Raw genomic sequence first — 22,053 nt, 5'->3', positions numbered from 1 at the left:
TCCCTGGCTGGGGGGCTCTTGAGTCACAGGGACACAAATAAGTGGCAATGGCCAATGCAGAGAAAAATCCCACATAAAGGAACAGCTAAATAAATTCCACAGCACGAACACCAAGCCTGGAGCAGTAATCACTAGCAAAGTAAGTACAGGAAAATGTCTATATTAAGACTGTATTTCTATACTCCGTGTGTGTGTGTCTGTGTGTGTGTGAACAGCTGTAAAGGTTTGGTAGGAAACACACCCAAATTACACACTTTGTCTGGGGGTATACTTAAAAAAAATTTCTTACAGATCATCCTAACAAAGATATTTATGTGTTACTTGTATAATTAAAAACAAGGATTCGAGTTAAGTGGGCCAAATCAAGTATTCCTGGGAGAGAACACAAAGTCGCTCTGAGAAAACTCTCAATTTTTCATTCATCCAGCAACTACAAGCTGAGCAGGCTGAAGGAAGGAAGGAAAGGTCAAATAAATAACAGTCACAGACATATACGTATTCAGAAAAATCACCACCCGAATGACAAGCGCTGGGAAGTCTTAGGCACAACTCAGGTAAGGAAAAGGCAAAACAAAACTCAGTTAAGGGAAAAAAACCCAAGTCAGTCAAAGAAAGAAAGGAAAAAAACTTCTCAATGTTGTTAAAAGAACACAAATTTTAAACAAAACTGTTACCTCTTCCCCCTTTCATGGACCCGATCAAATGTTTGCAAATGTTGAAAGGTTTTTATTAAGCACGCACTCATCCGGGTTCCTCTTTTGAGGTCACTGAGGCAAACCTGTCTGCCTTTACCCCCAAGATGGGATGAGACCTTCCCACCGTGAGTGGCAACATGTGCAAATGCTAACTGAAAGTCAAGGAACCAAAATGAGAAAAGCTTGGCAGACAGGACAGAGATACCGCCCCAATTATTTGTTTAGACTCCTGTTTTCTTAACCTGTTGGAACCTCAGAACACTGTGGGCTTCCCCCCATGCAACACCCAAGCCTCACCAAGCTATACAAGCCAACATCGGGGCTTGTATTGTATTTGCAATCCTTTCTCCCAAACTAAGGCCAAATATCTCCTCCTCATCCTCATCATTCCATCTTATGCATTTCTTAGATTTTATTCCCATATATTTATCTGTGGCTTTCCACGACGTTTTTTTTCCTTTGGTGGAGAAGAAGAGAATTGATTTTGCATCCCAACAGGCAAACCATCGAAAAAAACCTTGAAAGTAAGTTCCAGGAGGCTAGAACAAATAGACACTGATGAACATTACATTCAGAAAAATTCTGAGCTTGGTTCTGCAGTAGACCCCATACAACCAATGCAGGGGGAGAAAACACGTATATGAATGCTGGAAACAGTCAAGTGTGAACACCATCCCTTTTATGAGGGAAAAATGGTTACTTTCCCAATTCTAAACAAGCTGCATTTTCAGTCTGAGATGCCCAGATAGAGTGCCGTTCTTTGCATGTTCCTGTATGTTACTAAGATTTCAATGTAATTAACAATTTCACCTCCGTTCTTAGATCTCAAGGCACACCTGTCTTTTTACTGTACAGCATACTTAAGGGAGAATAACAAGATTAGAGACTTAGCAGCTGCTGTGAACCTCAAATGTTGCCTACAAGGAACTGCTATCTCGGGCTCGGAAAGGATTCTGCTAGGCCCTCGTAACTTGGTTCTATTCACCACCATAAGTATCAACAACCTCAATATGAAACGTCCCTTTCCCCTATTAATCTCCCATTTACAATGGAGACACTTGTCCATCTACACTCCACGGAAGCAATTCTTTCCAGGACTCCCCTAAAAGCTCCAGATATTTGGGGTGGTCCATCACTGATCAGAGTTATATTTATTTTTTACATGCACCCATGTAGCTTTTAAAAAATCTGGTTAAACTGGTAAAGACAAATTTTCCTCTTTGTATATGCCTCCTGAAAGCTCTGATAAAGTTAATATAATAAAATGGAAATAAAAACCAAAGAGAATTGTTCTGTAAAGTTATTAATAAAGGGCAGAGGGAAAAAAAAAAATCAACAAAGGGCGAGGCTACTGGGGGGCAGACAGATGCTTCCCCTGTCCCCTGCAGCACAGCCTCCAAAGCAGCTCCTGCAACTCTGAATTTCTGTCTTCACTTATATTTTTAAATTTTGTATTAAAAAAAGAAAAGATGATTTACAGTATCACGTTAGTGTCAGGTGTATGGCACAAGGATTCAGTTTCACACCTACGTTAAAGTATATATTCCTTCCTTTTCAGATTCTTTTCCCTTATAGGTTAATACAAAACACTGAGTACAGATCACCCACTGTGATCTACAGTGAGTCCTTGTTCATGTAAATATATATGTAGTGTACCCTGCACTTTTTCATCAGGCAATACCCCATCTGATCCTCAAACAGAAAAGACAGCCCTAGGCAGACAAATGCAACTGTTAGCATCCTACAGAGTGATGTGGGAACTAGTCTCAGAGCCACTCAACGTTGCTGACAAATGTTCCAGGATGAAAATCGGGACTCCAGCTGGTGACAGTGACCACCAAGACTCAACACAGCACTGCTCCTATTTCAGGCATCAACACAGTCACCATGGCTGAAAACAGGAAACAACGCGCCCTTCAGCTGGGGAATGTGAAAACTATGGTACATTCATACGGTGGAAAACGACTCAGCAAGAAATAGGGAGGAACCACTGACACCAGCCACCTGCCACCTGCGAGGACTTGTGAACGCAGCCTGGCAAGTGGAAAAGGCCCAGATTCGAGGATCCAACACTCTCAGATGCCATTTCATGACCTTCTGGAGAAGACCAGACCAGAGGACTGGAGAAGAGGTCGGAGGCTGCCTGAGGCTCTGAGACGGGTATTGTGGGGTGATGAGGTGCTCTTTAGAGCCTGGAATGATGGCACTCTCCGCCCTTGTCAAAAGGTGCAGAAGTGTACGCTAGAAAAGAAAGATCAATTTTACGATGTATATGTTTACCTCAATACGCAAAAACCAATGCCAAAAACACTAAAGAAGAAATCACTGAACTTAGTCAGAAATGAGGTTTTCCCTCTCAGCCTTGGGCTCTGCAGCTGAAACTGCCCCCTCAACTGTAGGGCAAAGCCTGGGGGGCAGGTCATCCCAAAGGCGGAGGAGAGGAAGGGGAAGCAGGGACCCGAGCTCCTTCCTGCAGGGCCAAGGCTCCTCCCCTCCATGAGGTCAGAGCCCTGATGGGCTGGAAGGGTCTAGAGTGCAGTCAGGGAGGTTCCCACAGCAGTCCCTGTACACCAGAGCTGTTGGCCCAGAGCACTGCCTTTGCGGAAGAAGGGCGAGTCCCCCAGTAGCAAGCTGGCTGGATAAACAGGCCCCATGAAGAAAAGGGATTCAAGGCTGTTCTGCTCACTGCTCTGTCCCCAGGGCCTCCTACTTTCCACCAAAGCTGAGTTCATAGGCATACAGGTCTGCTTACACAGAAATTTTCTGCACCGATTTCATTTTTACTTAAAACTGTGTAATTTATACAAACAAGTACGGAGGACACAGGGCTTCCCAGGTGGCTCAGCGGTAAAGAATCAGCCTGCAATGCAAGAGCCACAGGAGATGTGGGTTCAATCCCTGGGACAGGAAGATCCTCTGGAGAAGGAAACAGGGCTACAGCCCTTTGGGTCGAAAAAGAGTCGGACACGACGGAAAGCCTGACCACGTACACACACGGGAGGACACACACAGGTCTGGGAACAACAGAGGCTGTGTCCCCCCTGTAAGCAAGCCCAGGGCGCGGCTGAGTGCTGCCTGCTGGGTTAGCACGCTGGGTTAGCAAATAGCAAGCTGGGTTAGCACGAGTGTGAACACACAGACGGGACTGGGCACTGCTAACTCCGGCTACCTTCTAGTCCCCCTCAGCCCAGGGTCTCCCCCACGTTTTCATGAAATTTTCAAATGGAATCAAGCACCAAGGGGGGAGTCCATCTTCCACGAAGTGCTGCTTACCGAGCTCTGACTGCTTCTTAGCTTAAACCCACCCCCCGAGTGGGCCACACCTCTGCTTTGCCAGCTGCATCCCTGTGACTCCGACACTAGGGAACTTGACGGGGAGAAAGGTTTTGCTCTAGGAGTTCTGCTTCCTGGGTGTGCACTTCCTTCAACAGACTTCTCTAACCCAGCGTCACGAGTCGTTCCAGTGGCAGCACCTGATTCCAGGTTTCTAACGCTGACCCGACCCGCAGGAACCCACAGGAGTATTAACAACTCCCAACTTTTTCCTCTTCTCATCTCCCAACCCAAGGAGGGGAGCTGCTTCCCACAGCTGCTACCCGCCAGCCAGGCATGCAAGTAGTGTCTCTCCTTGCATTGCAATTTCCCAACTAAAAACTCACGAAGAACTCAAATAACAGTCAATAACGCTTTACGTTAAATTACCTGTTACAGTAACTAAACGTGGCTCTGGCTCCAGACTGATAAGCTCAGCTATTTCCTCTACTTATCAATAGTCACCCTCCTAAAAAGGGAAGTCCCTGGCAGTCCAGCGGTTAGGGCTCAGTGCTTTCACTGCAGCTATTGAGTCTGGTCCCTGGTCAGGGAAGGGAGATCACGCAAGGTGTGCAGATGGCAGGAGGAAAAAAAAAAGGAATGGACCTCTAAAACTACAGTAATTTCACTCTTGGATAGGTATCTGGAAAAATTAAAACTTCAAAAAGATACCTGCACCCAATGTTCACAGCAGCACTACTTACCATAACGAAGACAAGAAAGCAACTGAAGTGTCCCTCCACAGATGAAGGGATAAAAGAGATATATACACTACTCAGCCACAAAAAGAAACTTTGCCACTTGCAGCAATGTAAATGGCCCAGAGAATATAATATGCTTAGTGAAAAGTCAGACAAAAAGTATGACATCACTTATTTGTGGAATCTAAAAAATAAAAACAGGAAACAGCAAAACAGAAACACGCACAGACACAGAAAACAAACTAGTGGTTACCAGCGGGGAGGGGCAAGATCGGGGCATAGGATCAAGAGGGACAGAGTACTGTGTATAAAATGGACAAGCAACAAGGATATACTGTGCAGCAGAGGAACTCATACTCATTATTTAGGAATAACTTTTAACGGTATAATCTATAAAAATACTGAATCACTATGCTGTACACCTGAAATTAATATACTACGGTAAATCAACTATACTTCAATTTTACAAGATGGGGAGGGGGAGCCTAACACCTTTCTTAGGGATGCTGAAAGGCAAAATCAGATAAAAGATCGCAATCACAAACACTCTATAGTCAAGCCAATGCAGCTGCTAAAAGCCAAAAACCACTCCTGCCTTCTTTCCATCTTCTACCTAAATCCCATCATTCTCCTAGATTCCTGTCTTTCAGCCCAAACTCAGCTCCCTATCAGAACCTGTTCAGAGGCCATGAGAGCTTGCTTTAACATTTAGATTTCCTCTAGTAATGTAAATAAAACCACATATAAAGTAGACACACAGGAAGCCAAGAATCCCTCTGCCCCATTCAAACAACTTTCTTCCAGTTTCATCCTCCCAGCGAGACTAACCAGAGGTTGGCAAAGAGCACAATTCTAAGCAGCAGACATCCAAGTGTTTTGATGACAAATCCTAACACATCAAGTCCTCTGTCAGCAATAAGGAACTGCCCCAATTATTTCATGGTATCAAATATCATTTGGCCATCAACCAGAAAACATTTTTTAAGAAAGATAAGCAGCTTATTTAATTTCATGAAGAAGGAATTTTACCCGTTTGACTGCAACTTGCAGGAAACGTTGAAGCCAAATTTTTTTCACGATACTGAAAACATTTTTTCTAGCTCCTTCTTCAAAGCATCTTCATGTAAATCATAACTTCCCTCCATAAAGTTCTCAAAAACTACTTCAACCATTTCCATCTGAAAGATCAGAAATCAAGGATAAGTGACTTGTCCAAGGTCTCAGTTACTTCAGGGTGACACTGGGCTGTGAGCCCAGGTCTTCTTACCAAGAAGCTACAAGCATCTTCCCATTCCGTGGCTTGAAAAAGAAGTCTCCTTTGTTTCTGATAAGAAAATAAAGGCAGCACCACCATTTTCCATCACCACTGGGAACCAGCAATCCAGAAATCATCTTTCTCAATTTGGTCCTTAAGGCCACCAACATCAACCAAGGCCAGATCTGGCATAAAAGCCCCAAACCCACTGGTGTTAGAATATTTGCTCTGACGTGCTGAGGCCTCAGGGTGAGCCTGTGTTAGAGGTGGTTGGCAGAGGAAGCATCCTTCTCACTTCGATACTGAGAGACCTCCTATGAGACTTATGCATCATTTCAAGAGATTAAACTCAAGGCCTCTTCCTTGCTAAATTACTGCTCTGACAACACATTAACCCTAGAAGGAGAGGCAGTCACAGCAACAACGGTCACACTTGCTTTTGCCAAGCTGTACCTGTGCGTGCATTCTCAGTCACAAAGTCGTGTTTGACTCCTTGTGATCCCATGGACTGTAGCCCACCAGGCTCCTCTGTCCATGGAGTTCTCCAGGCAAGAATACTGGAGTGGGTTGCCCTTTCCTTCTCCAGGGGATCTTTTTAACTCAGAGACTGAACCCGTGTTTCCTGCACTGGCAGCTGGCATCTTTACCACTGAGCCCAGGAAGGCTCCAGCTGTAAATTACATGTATGTCTAATTTTCTCCTTATTAAAAAAAAAAAAAAAAAAGACCAAAACCAAAATAAAACACAAGAAGCTAAAGATTCAAACAATAAATTTAGCATTAAATTTCAGACTTTTAAGGACTAGTTTCAAAAATATAATTCCGGACTTCCCTGGCTAAGACTGCACTCCCAATGCAGAGTCCAGGTTCCACCCCTGGTCAGGGAACTAAGTTACACACACTGCAACTAAGAGTTCCTATGCCGCTGCTAAGACGCAGTGCAGCCACATAAATACAGAAATATTTTAAGACATAATAATATATTTGCCAAATACTGTACATAAATTAGCAGAGCAGAGTGCTGGACCAGGCAAGTTCCTGCTAAAGTCACTTCACCACCCCAGCCTGTCTCCCCATTTGTAAAGCAGCAGTTTTTCTATAATGATTTAAGGCCTTTCTTGTGATAACTGAAGTTTCCTCTTCGGGAACACCTAAACACGCAACTGATAACACCGTGAAATTAGAGCTTATAAAATATTCCAGTCTATGAAATCAAACTGTTCCCTTGAGCAAGTTGATCTCTTTCCTTGAAATGCCACGGTCCCCCCAAAAATCAAGACTTTAAAGATTAATGATTCTCAACACATCATATAAAATGTAAACACAAACACTGGCCTTCCACCAAAAATAAAAAAGCCACAAGCATTGATGTAGCCTGTAAAGACACTTGTGCCCATCTTTCCACTGGGCTCAGGGAGCCCTGTAACCCAAAGACGGTCTAGACCAGAAGTTAAAGTTGAGGGCTAGTTTTTCTAGAGTGAAATGAAGTTTATGCATGTCTCTCCAGTTTACCTTCCATTACTTGAAAGAATCACTGCATCTTTCCAATTAGACCAGAGTAAACTGACAGAAGCCAGTTTCCAACACCGGCAAACAGTTTTCTTCTACAGCATCCTCTTTGGAGGCAAAAGGATGGGGTGAGGAGTCTGCTTCAAAACTCAACAGCTTATTAATTACAAACAGCAAGGTCCTCTTACTGTACAGCACAGGGAACCATTATTCAGTATCCTATGATAAACCATAATGGAAAACAAATACTAAAAAAAGGAATAATGTATATATGTATTAACTGAATTACTTTGCTATTTAACAAAATTAATAATATTATAAATGAACTACACATCAATTAAAAAAATTAAAAACAATGTTTACAGGGACTTCCCTGGTGGTCCAGTGGTTAAGAATCTGGCTTACCAAGGCAGGTGAAGCAGATTCCATCCCTGGTTGGGGAACTAAGATCCCACATGCCAGGGAGCAACTAAATCGGCATGCCTGCTAAGACCCAACACAAATAAGTAAATAAATAATTTTAAAAATATTTACAATTGCCTTCTAGTGTGCTATAAGACACTTTAAATATATTAATTGGAATGCTTACAACACTGCTAAGTGTTACAGATGAGAAAACTAAGGTAGCACAAGAAATCTCAAAACCACATTGTCTAAGAGTGGTTAAGTAAAAATAAACCTAAAAAAAACATTTTTCCAACTATACCAAAATGTCCTCTACTATATCCACTTTTCTGCTCAGCACTTATCCAGTACAAGCCTAGAGATGATGCTCAGAAAAAGATCTTCCTCTGACACTTATCTTAAAGAGAGGTAGAGGATACAGACCAAAATCTTCAATGTGGTCTGCCCAAACACACCGTAATCATGACTGCTGATGCCACCTCTTCACCATTCTGGTTTTTTTAAACACCTGTGCTGAAGATGTTCTATCAGATCCATGTGCAGCAAAATCTCCGTGTCCAGACTTTTTCTTAGAAGAACACCTTTAGAATTATGTCAGTTGGTCAAAGATATGAAAGAAGTTTGCAAAAACCTATTGTCATTTCAAGAAAAGAAAACACACACACACACATCTTCAATTGTGAACAGTTAAGGCTAGATGGAAGGAAACGGCTGACTGAACTTTTCAGGAGTGACAACTAAAGGATACAGTTGCTGACCTTTGACAGAGGCTCAAAACCAACTCAGGGACCCTCAAAATTCATAGGGTGTGGGAGCCAGGAAGGGAGCCCCTAGTCTACACAACTGACCTGATCCACTTCATTGTCTCATGCACACTGCTCTGCTTCATGCAAGTCCCATTAATGTCGGCAGAATGTGCAATTTGCACAAGTTTGTCAGATAAGCAATCACAGTCAAGAATTTAGCCCTGGCAGTCCAGGGGTTAAGACTCCCGCACTTCCACTGCAGGGAGCGTGGGTTTGATACCTGGTTGGGGAACTAAGATACCACATGCCCCCTGGTGTAGCCAAAAAAAATTTTTAAATAAATTATGCCCTTATTCATGATCAGGACTCCTCTTCCCAATATTTACAACTTCAACTTGTAGTCTGTATATTACTGAAAGCAGTATCACTAAAGAATACCACTTCCTTCTGCAAAGCAATTATCCTTCAATAAAAACTTAATTAAAAAAAAAAAAAAAAGACCACCACTTCCTTAGGGCAACTGTGTGGAATATTGTTTTTGAACAAATTACTAATTTCTCATGTCTACTGATCCTTAAACTGGGATCATTATACAGATGTACTAAAAACAGGACTCACTTGGTAGGAACTGACACTCAGGTAAGAAAAATCTACATAAAAGAGGACAAAACAAAACATTGGTCTGATAGCTTCAGATTAAACCAGAATCTCCCCAAATTTCAGCTGGTTTTGAGTGGGAGATGAAAGCCAGGAGTTAGGGGTCTTCCCCTGTTTCATTCCACCCTACCTTCAAAGCCAACCGCAAGCAAAGTAAAACACGAAGGAAGTGGAAGATGCCCTCTGAGGAGGCAAAGAATTACGCTGGAATAGGGTTTAAGCCAAAGTTTCAGATGTAAATTGCCTACGCTCAACCCCCCACACCCCTCCCAATTTTTCTGTTAACAAGTCAGAGCCTTGTCAATCAAAACAGTCAATCTGGTTTCAGTCAACTAGGTTTGTGGATACAGACAAAACCTCAAAGGGAGGAGAATAATTTAGGACTGAAGAAGCGGGAGGTCGCATCAGCTGAAGAGGAAAGATGGCTCAGGCTTCCTCCTCCAAGTCACAAAACTTGAAAGCTCAAGGGAAGCCAGAACAGAGTGGGCTGCGAGGGTGGCATCTTGCTCCCTTTGGGCGACTGTAATTCTTATCAGTACCTTTTCCCTCCCTTCCAAAACAACAGAGGTGGCACAAACAGCCTCAGTGAGTCAAGCCCTGAACTCTTTGTTAGTGTTATGGGGAAAGGCAGGAGGAAACCGTCTGAGTGGTAGAATTCTTCTCAATCTTTCGTTCAAGTGTCATGAAGAATGACATCGAATTGGTCCTTTATTCCCTAAGAATGAATACATCTGAAATAAACCTTGCCCTGTGAGAGAACTGGTGAGAATAAGCAACCCATGTGACTTCAGTAAGCCCCAAAGGAAATAAAATTTGGAGGGGGTTAAATGTGAGAGCTATATAGAATTATCAAGTAAGTTAAAAGTCTTCATAAGCAGAAAAAGTTTATAAACTCTTTCTTCTCCTGGCAAACTACTTCAACAACAAAAGAATTTGAACCATTTCACCTCATTTATGGCTTCCTCCAAAGCTAACTCCCTTTCTACATATGCGAAGTTGGTTGTTTGTTTTTTTTTTTTTTTTTAATGAAAACATAAGAAGCAAAACAGTTGTGCTCAAAATTTTACATGTGCAGAGAAATTAGGAAACTCTACATTTTAATGTTGGTTTTAGTGCCCTGAAATCTGAAAAGGACTCCCTGGAATTAGCATTTATAAGTAGCTAAAATGGGAAGGAAAGCTGGGATGGAAAAAGGCAATTTTACTCAGTCTTTAAACACTTTCAGACTGCTTTAGTCCTACAACTATTTAACTTGTAAACACTGAATCATAAAGAACGTATAGTGCTATCAAACGAACTGAAAGTACCCATTTTCTTCCTAAAATATTTTCCTTGTTTGCAAAATATATATTCCTAGCATTGGAAATAAAGATCCTGTAGACCAAAACTAAGTCTATGCAACTCTCAAACTAGTGTTTACTCCCTAACAAGAAAAATTGGTCCTAAGTCTCCAGAGACAGCACTTATTCCACAACAGCCTCAGGATCACCAGCATCCTTTCTGACTCTCGGCTGTGCCTGTGAGGCAACCTTACCAGCACAGCTTGCCAAACTAGCCACTTGCCTGGGAGCCATGTTGGTGAAACTCATCTTTGTGCAGTTTATGGAAGACCAGGCACATTCCTCCAATCACATGTGAATATTTTTTTAAAGTTCACAGTGTAGAGATTATATTCAAAATTAACATACTGACAAGTCAATAGTGAACATTTCTCTCCCGGAGGTTTTCCTCAAACATTTTCATAATTCAACAGATTTCAATCTACAAATATCCACCTGCTGAACTGGATTCAAAGCAGGAACCTTCCAACTATTTCCAAGGTATGGAAGGTCTGATTTTCCGGTAAATAGGTGAGATGTGTGTGCTAAGTAGACATACATCTACCAAGTCCTATCGAACTGGTAGAGGATGCAGAGCAGAAACAACTAGAATGCACATTTTTACTCATTTTTTACTCTTGTCCTTAAACAAAAAAACCTCTTACTATAAATTTTACAATTTACAAGGCACACACATAATTTTAAAACACAAAGGGATGCATGCCTGAGAAAACTTAGCCTCTGCAAATACAGAATAAAATATATTGATGCCAATTCGGGTAAAGTCGCCATTCATAGGAACTTATTCAAAATAAGATACAAGAGTACATTCCACAATCAATTATTTTAGGCAGCAAACCTTCTTCCTCCAGGTTGTTTGGAGCTGATTTTTGGAGAGTGGTTTCCTCAATATTTGGGGTCAACATTTAGGATCATATTGAATTGGAATTCTAGAACCTATCTTCCAGGGAGTTTGTTACATACACACACACACAGAAATAAACTGCATTAGTCCCTTCATCCCACTTTCCATTCAGCAAACTCAGGAAAATCCACCCCCACTCCCACCTTCCTAACTGGGAACCAACATTGCCATCTTCGGGGTCTACAAAGAAACCCTCAGCTCAAGATGGCAACTAGGTCACCCCTGCCCTACTCCCAAGTGACAGGGCCTTTCCGGGGACCGGAACAGGCTCAGACCCCACTCAGCTTCTCCCATTTACAGAGCGCTGCCGCCCGGCCCTGAACACACACACACCCTTTCTGCTCCCAGTGTCGCCTCCGAGGCAGCCAAGGAAGAGCTTGCTTCCCACGTGCAAGCAACACAACATTTAAGGGCACCTCGTGACGACGGGAGCCGCGCGCTCCGGTCCAGATCTGCGCCCCAGTTCTCCCCGCAGATGCCTGCCGACCCTGTCTCGGGCCCGCCGCGTACGGCTGGCGGAGACCGGCTCCGGACTGGTCGAGCCGCCTCCGCCCGCCACTCCCAGGCCCCGTGGGAGGCGCGCGGCCAGCGGGTCCCGGGGCGCCGACTACCCACCCCCCGCTCGATTCCCAGCCAGGCCGCCCGCCAGCAGGCCTTTTGGACTGACCGCCACCGAGGCAAAAAACCCAAACTCTCGTTTCTTGCCTGGACCAAATACAGAGTAGGAGGAAGCAACCTTCATTCCGTTGGAAAACCCAGCTCCCTTCTTTTAGTTTTCCGGTTAATGTTTTAAACCAACGCTCAGAGAACCATCTTGTCACGCTAGCGGGGATGCTTAAGGAACGCAGTTTGGGGGAAGAGACCCGACCGGCTACCCTCCTCGATGCCAACTGTTGGACGCACTCTCCCTAAAATTAAAGGGGAAGAGCCAGGCATGGGGGTCCCCTTGCCCAAGGTCAGGTGGCATCAGTCACCATAAGACAAGGGCAAGCTGAATTATTTCATAGAGCCTGTTGACACCGGAGCAACTCAGAACAGCACATTTCAAAAATCGAAGCAGACTGTACCCATTGAAAATCACACGGATTTAGGCATTCCTTTCATCACTATCAGAGGACAAGGCGGTCATCTTCCATAGTGACCTCAGGCTCTTTTCCCAATCGGAAAAGGGGCTTTCTGAAGGCACATCATTCCAAAACTATTAAAGATCACTCCCTTGGAAGGAGAGAAAGAATTTAGGCCAGGGCTGGGACCCCCTGGGTGAACCAGGTGCTTTTCCTCTGAACATCTGACTTTCCCATTCACAGCCCTGGTCTGTCCCTTTAAACTTAAATTCGGTAACATTCCAAACCCAGGAAATATTAAAAAGGTCTAAAAATTAATTTCCAAGTTTTCTTCTTTAAAACCAACAGGGGGGCAGGGGGAGTAGAGTTTGCTCAAAACTGAGAAAATTTCGTGTTTTTAAAGGTTAGTTGGTCTAACAGTGTAGTATCTTAATGCCTCTGCCCAACAACTTCATCAGAACTGCACACGTTAAAAAATAGAAATGTTCAGGGCATCCAGGTACCTCCCAGGGTGAGGGGAACACCGCTCACTTCACACACTCCCATACTATTTGAATGGTTTTATAATTTGAAAAGTATATAAACCTTTTACAAGTCTGGCAACACTGAGCATGTACTGTTTTAACCCAAATAAAACGTATACGGATCTTTAACTGGGAATATAAATAAAACCTGACATTTAAACTCAACTGCTGAGAGGGAGGGTTCCATCTACGCCCCTGCCAGGAGGGAAACGGGGGCGGATTCGAGGCGCCCTCTCCCGCCTCCTCCCCGTTGACACTAAACTTCCCAGTGAGTTGGTTCCCTCTTTCCATTCCCGAGATTGGGATTCAGATCTCTTTTACCTCAATCCATTTTTTGAAAGAATCTGCTAGAAACATTCAGCCCTGAATGTGGGAAAACTTTCAGAAGAGTCCATTCAAAGCTTTAAAAAAGGAAGGCAAAGAATAACGGCCCGCCTAGGCTTCGTACCCAGAAAGAAACTTTGAAAATGAGGGATCCACAAGAAGTAGATTAGAATTTCAACTTTTTTCCAATAGAAGAAGCCGGCTTAAGGCCAGCAAGCAATAGCTCCGCCCTCCTCCCCAAATAACAGGTTAGAAGTGGAAAAGGCTGCGCGGGGCAAGCCTCAGCCGCGCTCGCAGCCAGCACGCCCACCCCACCTCGCAGGCGGCGACTCCCACAAGGACTCCTATTCCCCTGCAAGGCGAGTCTAGCATCACGTCTCCCCGAGGGACTACAGGTAGATCCCATCAAGGCACCGACCCTCTCAGCAGAGGCTGAGCCTCAAAACGTTCGGCCCCTTCCACTCATGGGCTCCAATAACTTTAAAGTGGTACACGAGGTGAAAAATATACAAGAAAGGTTTATTCCACCAACAGCCAAGAGCCAAGTGAGCCCAAAGGCTGCCCTTCAGCCCGCGGGCTCTACGTGCCCGGTTCGAGCCGCGTACAGCCGGGATCGGCTTGTTCCCCAGGGGCAGTCGAGCCACAGGCTGAACGGGGTGGGGACACCTCCCAACCTGGGAAACCGGTTCCCGGAGAGACCGAAGCCGGGGCAGGCGAGGGCAGCCCGAGGACTTCCAGCTGGGTGAGGGCAAGCAGCAAGGTACCCCCCCCGCCCCCCGCCCCAACGCGCAGCTCCGGGCGCAGCGGTGGCCCACGAGGCTCATGTCCACACAAGGGAGGTTCAGGGGCCAGAACGCGCTTTTTCTCCACGTTACGGAAACGGAACCTCGGGAGGTGGAGACCCAAGGCCCTCACAGATCCGCAACTGCCCGCTTATCCCACACAAGGAGGTATCCCAAATACAAGTATAGTCCGCCCTCCTGATCGCGCACGTGGAAAACCAGGGCATTTCGGGCACGTGTACCCCACACTCACCCACTCGATCCCCTAACTCCTGGCCAATGCCTTACTTAAAAGCAACCATCGAGGAACTTTAAACAAACAAAACTAAAGTGGGGGAAAAACCTAAACAGGAGCCCTCAGTATGCCAGGAGGCCTCTAGTGTACCCCCACAAGACCACATCTACGCACGCACACACACACACGCCTCCATCCCGTGCCTTACTTAAAACAATAGCCTGCCCGTTTTGTCAAACAGAAATGAGGAAACCAAAGTCTCTAAAGAGCGGGGGTATCTCCAACCTCGGGAGCTGTCTGGGGGAGCAGAGTAGGGACGTCCCCTCGGCCACGGAGGCCAGGTCTACACAGTCAAACATCTGTGTTACCCCAGCTCCTGCCTATACTGGAGACAGCGATTACCACGTTTGGCCAGCCAGAAAATTAGATATGGAAGCGGGAGGAGGGGAAGTTCGCGTCTGGGACCCTCTGTGGCCAGCACACAGAAGCCAGCTCTTCTCCGCACACACAGGGTCGTCGGCTCCATGGCAGTTGACTGCCACGTAGTCAAAAAGGAAAATGTAAAAATCCGGAAGGGGGAGAAGACTCTCTCCTTCAGTCGGGGACCTGCCCGGAGACCCCTGCGAACACCCCCGCAGCTCCCCTGGGGCCCAGACCCGCTGCCCAAGTCGCCGGGCCTCAGTCCCCCGCGGGAGCGGTCCCCACACTCACCTCGTCGTCGTGGTGCTGGCAGAAGCCGAGGCGCTCCGGGAAGACGGAGAGGAGGGAGAAGGGAGCGCCTGGGAAGGGCGGCCCGAGCCCGAGCTGTTGCGCCGCCGCCGCAGCAGCGGCTGCAGCGGGACCTGGCGGGCCGCGTTCGATGTAGTGGTCCTTGGTGAGGCGCACGCGCTGGTGCGCGCGGACGCAGTTGTCGCACAGGTGCTCCTGGCAGTCGAGGCAACGCGACGAGGCCGCGTTGCCCTCGTCGCAGGAGCTGCAGCCATGGGGCCGGCGCAGCAGCAGCGCCGACGGGGAGCCTGCGGGGCCGCCAGGCGCCGAGCGCGGCGGCGCAGGCGGCGGCGGCGCGGGAGGGAGCGGCGGCGGCGGCGCCGAGGCGGCCGCGCGCGGGTGCGCGTGGTGCGCGTGGTGCCGATGGTTGCTGCCGTGGCCGCCCGCGCCCGCTGCGGCGCCGGCCCGCCCGTTCTTCGGCGGCGGCTCGTCGGCCGTGGCCACCACGGCGTCGAGCAGGTTGCTGAGCAGGAAGGCGGACGAGGGCAGTGCGTCCATGCCCGCCGCCTCGGCCAGAACGACCTTCTGGTCGCACACGGGGCAGCGCAGCTTGAGCGGCTCTCCCGGCGCGCCGCCGCCGCCGCCCGCCGCCGGCAGCCGGTGCGCCTCGAGGCACGGGCGGCAGAAGGCGTGCAGGCAGGGCAGGACGTGCAGGCGGCGCGCCGCGGCCCCAGGGCCCCCGCCGCCGCCCCCCGACGACGTGGACGTCTGCGAGGATGACGACGACGCCGACGAGTTGGAGGAGAGCGGCGCCGGCGAGCCGCACATCTCCTTGCACAGCAGGCAGATCTGGAAGTCGGTCTCAGGGAACGAAGCCATTTGCAACCAGGCCCGGAGGAGGGAGGAGACCAGAGAGGAAGAGGAGGAGGAGAGCGCCGACGAGGTGGGTGGGGGAGCCGCCGACTCACTCAGAAAAAAGGCATCGATTAGGCCTACGCACGGGAGCCGGCACCAGAGCGGCGCGGCCGGCTCGGCCTCGCCGCGTCCGGCCCGCGCACTGCCACCCGCGACGCAGCGGGCATTAAATGCCACTTTCCAGAGGCGACAAGGATTTCTCCCGGAGGAGGACGCGGGAGCCGTGCGCCTTCCGAGGCGGGAGCGCCGGAACAAGTCCCGACACGCGAGGGGCGAGCGGGGGCAGGGAGGTCAGAGGACTCCTGGAGCAGCTGCAGCTTAGCTTCTCGCCAGCCGAGGGGAATTGTCCCCCACCCCCAAGTTAAGTCCGCTGTGCAATCCCAGTCCCGGCTTGAGTGGCAGAATTTGGTTCGACGAGTATATCGTGCGTGGGCTTTTCTTTAAATGGATTTAGTCTCTTCTTGGGACAGGAAGGCTCCCCAAACTAGTAAAGGCGGGAGCGGCGCGACGCCGAGCCCTTGTCCCCCCGCGCGATGCCAGCCGCCCCACCGCATGACGCGGCGGCCAGGGGCTCCTGGGTGGCCCGGCGTGCTGCGCTCCGGGCTTGCGCACGGCCGGGCGCGGCCTCTCTGCAAGGGCGGTGAGCCCCGCCGCAGCTGCAGATAGTGGGGCCCGCCGCGGCCGCACGCGGGTAGTACGCACGCGCGCCCCACGCGCCTGGAGTCTCCCGCGCGCCCGCCGAGCCCCGCGGAGCTGCCGGCGCTTAACACGCACGCGCGCCCCACGCGGCCCGGGGCCCTCTTGCCCCGGCCTTGTAGGGCCTGGGCGCCTCCCACGCGCTCCTTCTCCTCCGGTTTAGCCGCGCCGCTGCGCGGGGCCGCAGGTCCCCGAGGGCCGTCGTGAATTATTCATCGGCAGGAAGATATTAGATGTACCCGCTGCCTGCTCCGCGCGAGCCGTCGTGCAATGCTATCCGAGCTCTGCGCGCGCCCCGCGCCCCTCCTCCTCCTCGCGTCCGTCCTCTCTGAAACCTTGGCAGCGAAGGGGGATCACATTTCCTTTGTCATCGGGCCATTTCGCCCTCGCCTTGGTCCCCCCCTCCGATCCCGAGCCGCGAGGACGGAACCACCACCGAGGCGCGCCGGAATCAGTGGAACCGGCAACGGCCCAGCGCGGTGAGATCAGGAGCCGCGTGGTCAACGCCGCCGGCCCGCGCCCGCGTCATCTTCTTTCTGAAAACGAGTCGCCGAGAGAGACGGGTGGCCCCGGCAGCGTTGCGCCTACCGGGCTTGGCTCGCGCTGTGCGCCCTGACCGCCTGGGGCTTTGAACAACTCCGCAATTCGGGCTGCGTGCGTGCACGCGCGCGCGTCCCCCCTTTCTCAGCTTTGCCGCCTCTTCCTCCTCCTCCTCCTCCTCCTCCTCTCAGTACATTGGTTATTGGGACTGATCGGAATTCGGAATCCTTTTAATCTCCAAAGGAGCAAACTCACTTCCGCCCGAGTGCTGGGAGGGGGCTGGGGGAGGGGACACAGAGGAGGGGGTTCCAGGCAAACAGGAAACATTAGCCCTCTCTGCACGGCTCGCTTTTGTGTGCTCCCTCCCTCCTCCTTCCAACCTCCTCCCTTCTCCCGGCAGCTGGGGAGATGAACGCCCCCGGGCTTCAGTGTGACGACCTTTGAAACCCTCTGAGCGCGGAGTGGAGAGCGACTCTTCCGTTTATTTAAAAAAGAAAAGATTTCATTCTGAATCTGCAGAGGCTGATATCCACTGCCCGTGAGATCTCACCCCCACCCCCGCCCCAGACACCGGTTTCTTTCTCTTTTTTTCGTTTTCTTAAGGACTCTGCATATCTGTGATCAACAGCAAAACATCAACGCAGTTTGGAATTAAACGAATCTGAATTTCGACCTGCTTGGGGGCCAGTTTCTTTTGGCGTTTTACTGGGGGGGTGGAGATAGGGGGCAGAGGGCAGCTGTTCGGGGGAGGTCCCGGGTGATGGCCCCGCGGCCATCTGGGTGCTACCCGAGGCTGCCTGGGCGGTTCTGGTTAGAGGAACTCGCTGGGCCCTGGAGAGAGACTGACTTGGTAGAGTGGAGAGGGCCAAACAGCAGGATTTAGAGGGTATATAGTGAGGCCATCGGGTGGACCGATTGTCCCAGTCTTAACAGCATCAAGCTGTGAGTGACAGCTTGGCTCCCACTTCTGCAAACAACCTGGATGAATCTCAAAAACATCATGTTAGAAGAAAGGAACCAAACACAAAGTTCAAACTGTGTGATTCTGTATACGGAAAATTCTAGAACAGGCATAACTAAGCTTTGAGATAGGAAAAGAACCCTCGAGGGTAAGAGAGTAGTGACTGGGAAAGGGGATAGGAGAGAACCTTCTGGGGAAATGAAAGGGTATTTGTGTGTACATTTGTCAAAACTTCTAGATATGCCATTTAAGATCTGTGCAAAATTAAAACTGGCTGTAAACTAAGTTCAAAAAATAATAACTTGGTGCCCAAGCTAAACATCCATGCTTGTATCATAAATGTGAAATATAAAAGAAAAAAACTACATACACATTTGCAGCTCACCAGATTTCACAGAGATTTGCAGGGAACTCTTAACATGCTGAAGGCCCCATGCTGCAGAAACACCACCCTAGTGGGACAAAGCCATCATGGGGCCTGGTGCTGCCTTGAGATGGGAAGAACTCTAGGACAAGCCGGCAGACCTAGTCTGCTGCTGCTGTCTCCTTGGCACCTGGAGCAAATCTGAACTGAGTGAACATTCACCCAAATGTGGGAGGAGTGCAAAAATTATTATGGAATAAACCCAGAACGTATCAGTTATATCTCAATAAAATGGGGTGGCGGGTGGGGGACAGATTTCCTTCTTTGACCAATGAAGAGAAGTTAACATTTTATGCTTTGAATATTAGAAATAACATTGTGTATCAGCTACACTCCAATATAAAAATTTAATACATATTAGGAGTTTTTCATGCCAACACAAGTTTCTTCCAGTTTGAGACCTGTGAATAAGTGTGTGCATGCTGGCACATGAATTTTCCTACAGAATTTTGTACCACGCTGGCCTTGCTTCAACAGAGGTGTGGATGTATTCTGTGGTTTTTGTTTCTTTTCCTTTCTTTGATTGTTTTTAATTTCTTTTTTTTTTTTTTTTTAACAAAAACAAGAGGAAAACAGATGGGGGAAGAGAATTGCCAGAAGGAAGATGGCCCCAGAGGGTCAGAAAAGGGATGGGCCAGACCTGCTGTCTCCCTCTTGGTTGGCCCCACCCACCAGCATCTAAAAAGGTTTTAAAAAAAAAAGATGACCAGAGAGGGGGAGGGGAGAATTAGCAGCTCTTCTGGTCCTATGACTCTAAATATCTTGCAAGTGGATGGCAGAGATGGAAAGTCAGCTGAGACATCTCCGAGGAGCAGGAAGACTGTAACTCCAGAAAGAGGAATCAAACTCCACAGCAGAGGGTGGGTTAGTTTCCTGGGGACAATTGCTCAGAATAAGGCAAAAAGAAAGAGAAGGAGGAAAAAGACGTCGATTTCTCTTCATGAAGTAGCTTCCCTTTCTTTCCTTTCCTGAATTGACAGGACATTGCCAGGAAGCAGGGCTGCAGTGTAAATTGTTAAATTAGCACTTATCTAATTTCCATTAAGACTTAATTCACCATACCTTGGGAAAGAGGAAAATTTTTAAAGCAACTCATTCAATCCCAATTGTAGAGAAATAAAGTTACGATTTTTTTAAATATGGTGTAGTGAGAAGACCAAATTAGGAAGAGATTTTAATAAGGCTGTAGCTTATCCATGAGAGGAACGGGAGCTGTATATCCAGATGAAAGGTCAAAGACAGTCCCCTGCTATAAACTAGTATTAAATTTTTCATTGCCATCCTAGCTAATAAACACCCTTTCTTAGCAAGAGAGGAACAAGCAGCCGTCCAGTTTTGCCTAAATTAGAAAGGGAATACGTAAACATCTTTCTGAAACCTGAAAATCAATCATTCGTATTTTAATAAGGAACTACTTTAAAAAAAAAAAAAAAAAGCCCTAAAATTATGTAGGCAGTAAATTTGCAGTCTTTCTCAAATTCATCTGTAACCATATTTTCTTTTCAAAGAGGACACTGGCCTCTTCCGTTCTCTCAGGCCTGGGCTTGGGGTTCTACCACATTTCCATCCATCAGAGCGACTACATTTTTTTTTTAATCTGATCCTTTCATTAAATATTTGATATACCAGCTTGTTTTGATGTAAAATTGCATCTTTCACCATCGTCCTCGGTACATTCACATAATTTTAAAATACATGAATCACTAGAATATTCTTTTTGAATATTAAAAAAAAAACACTTTATATCATAATAACTCTTTTAAACCACTAGGAGCAGGGGAAGTGTTACCAGCCAAAGAGACTACCCTTGAATCCTTGTCTGTATCCTGTCAGTTGAAGGGGAATGGAGTTCAACACACCTGGCGAACTCTTAACTCTGCCCTGACTCTGGCCTTGGAGTTATTATAATGAGGAGGGCATGGCAACCCACTCCAGTATTCTTACCTGGAGCATCCCCACGGACTGAGGAGCCTGGTGGGCTATGAGTCCATAGGGTCTCCAAGAGTGACTGAAGTGGCTTAGCACGTATCAGCTGCTTTTAACAGCCCAGAGTCCAGAATAGCAACAAGTCAGAGAATATATAAGCTCTAGTCACCTAGACCTTTATAGACTACAGTAAAGAAGCTTGAAAAGTCAATATCCAGCTTGAATGGTTAAAAGTACTCCAGGGCTCAGTCAGGCTTCTCTCCCAGCTCAGCACTCTGTGATCTTAGGCAAGTTACTTAATCTCTCTGTGCCTCTGATTCCTCATGCTTATAGCAGGACTGGGCCAAGTACTTAGCCTATCAGGGTTAAATGAGCCGCTAAATGTACAGTGCTTAATATAATACCAAATACATATAAGTGTTCAAGCACACAGTTAAATATTACCTTTTTGTTTTCATTTTGTTTATTCAGTGGAGGGGTTTACAAACTGCCTGCCTACCCCTTAACTTTGTCACCCTCCCCTGGATCTCAGCATTTCAGATCACCAATGATGCCCTTCTTCCCCTCCATAATAGAGAGATGTGGTCTTGCCTCCTGTCACTCACAGCTCAAGACCCCGCAGTAGCTGCGTGTGGCCCACCAGGTTTAAGCGTAGGTCTCACCTTATGTTTTATGAAATGAAATGTGTGTCTTTCATAGTCGGGGGGCAGAAACTATAAAAGTTGTCTTTTAAATAAACAGCAGAAAATCAAAAGATACATAAATCAATACATACTGTTAAGCCTGACCGGCCTCTTATTCCAGAGTCTCCAATTTTGTAGCTGAAAGGGCTCCCTTTTACCTAAAGAAGTCAGACTGCTCACCCTGATGGCCAAGGACCTCTCTGTTGTTTAGTCACTAAGTCACGTCCCACTCTTTTACAACCCCACGGACTGTAAGCCGGCCAGGCTCCTCTGTCCATGGGATTTCCCAGGCAAGGATACTGGAGTGGGTTGCCATTTCCTTCTCCAGGGGATCTTCCTGACCCAGGGATCCAATCCGAGTCTCCTGTGTTGGCAGGCACATTCTTTACCACTGAGCCACTAGGGAAGCCTGAGGACGTCTCTGCCCTGTCTCAAATCTCCCTTTCTGTACGTCTTCCACACAAGCACTTCCCACTACCCATAGATACCCAACTCATCTGCTTAGCACCCAGTAAGTCTTCAGCCTGGCCAGACCGTTCCAACTCAAGGCTTTCCCTGAGAGGTGGGGTCTGTTGCCCCTTCCCTAGAGTCTGGGCTGGCGCCTGGCTGCTTCAGCCAGTACAGAGTATGGCAGAAGGGATGCTCTGCCTGTTCCGGCCCCGTCTCTGAAAGACCTGACGGCTTCCACCTTGGTCTCCATAGTGGCTCAGGGTACAGGAAGTCAAGAGGGAAGTCAAGAGGGACCCAC

At 47.8% G+C, this 22,053-nt stretch overlaps 1 protein-coding gene across 1 annotated transcript in view; it reads right to left on the bottom strand.

Moving 5' to 3' along the window:
• TRIM71 (tripartite motif containing 71) overlaps positions 1–16,204 on the bottom strand; it is a 66,991-nt gene extending 50,787 nt beyond the window's left edge. Inside the window, exon 1 of the mRNA XM_070777313.1 lies at positions 15,164–16,204. Coding sequence (XP_070633414.1) covers positions 15,164–16,039 — 876 coding nt within the window. The 5' untranslated portion in view covers positions 16,040–16,204. The remainder of the gene's footprint in view (positions 1–15,163) is intronic.
• Positions 16,205–22,053: the final 5,849 nt, after the last annotated feature.

The sequence above is a fragment of the Bos indicus genome, chromosome 22 (assembly GCF_029378745.1).
Source record: "Bos indicus isolate NIAB-ARS_2022 breed Sahiwal x Tharparkar chromosome 22, NIAB-ARS_B.indTharparkar_mat_pri_1.0, whole genome shotgun sequence".
In the NCBI taxonomy this organism is placed as follows: domain Eukaryota; kingdom Metazoa; phylum Chordata; class Mammalia; order Artiodactyla; family Bovidae; genus Bos; species Bos indicus.
The sequence above is the reverse complement of the archived record's forward strand: the minus strand, read 5'-3'. Positions and strand labels throughout refer to the sequence as shown.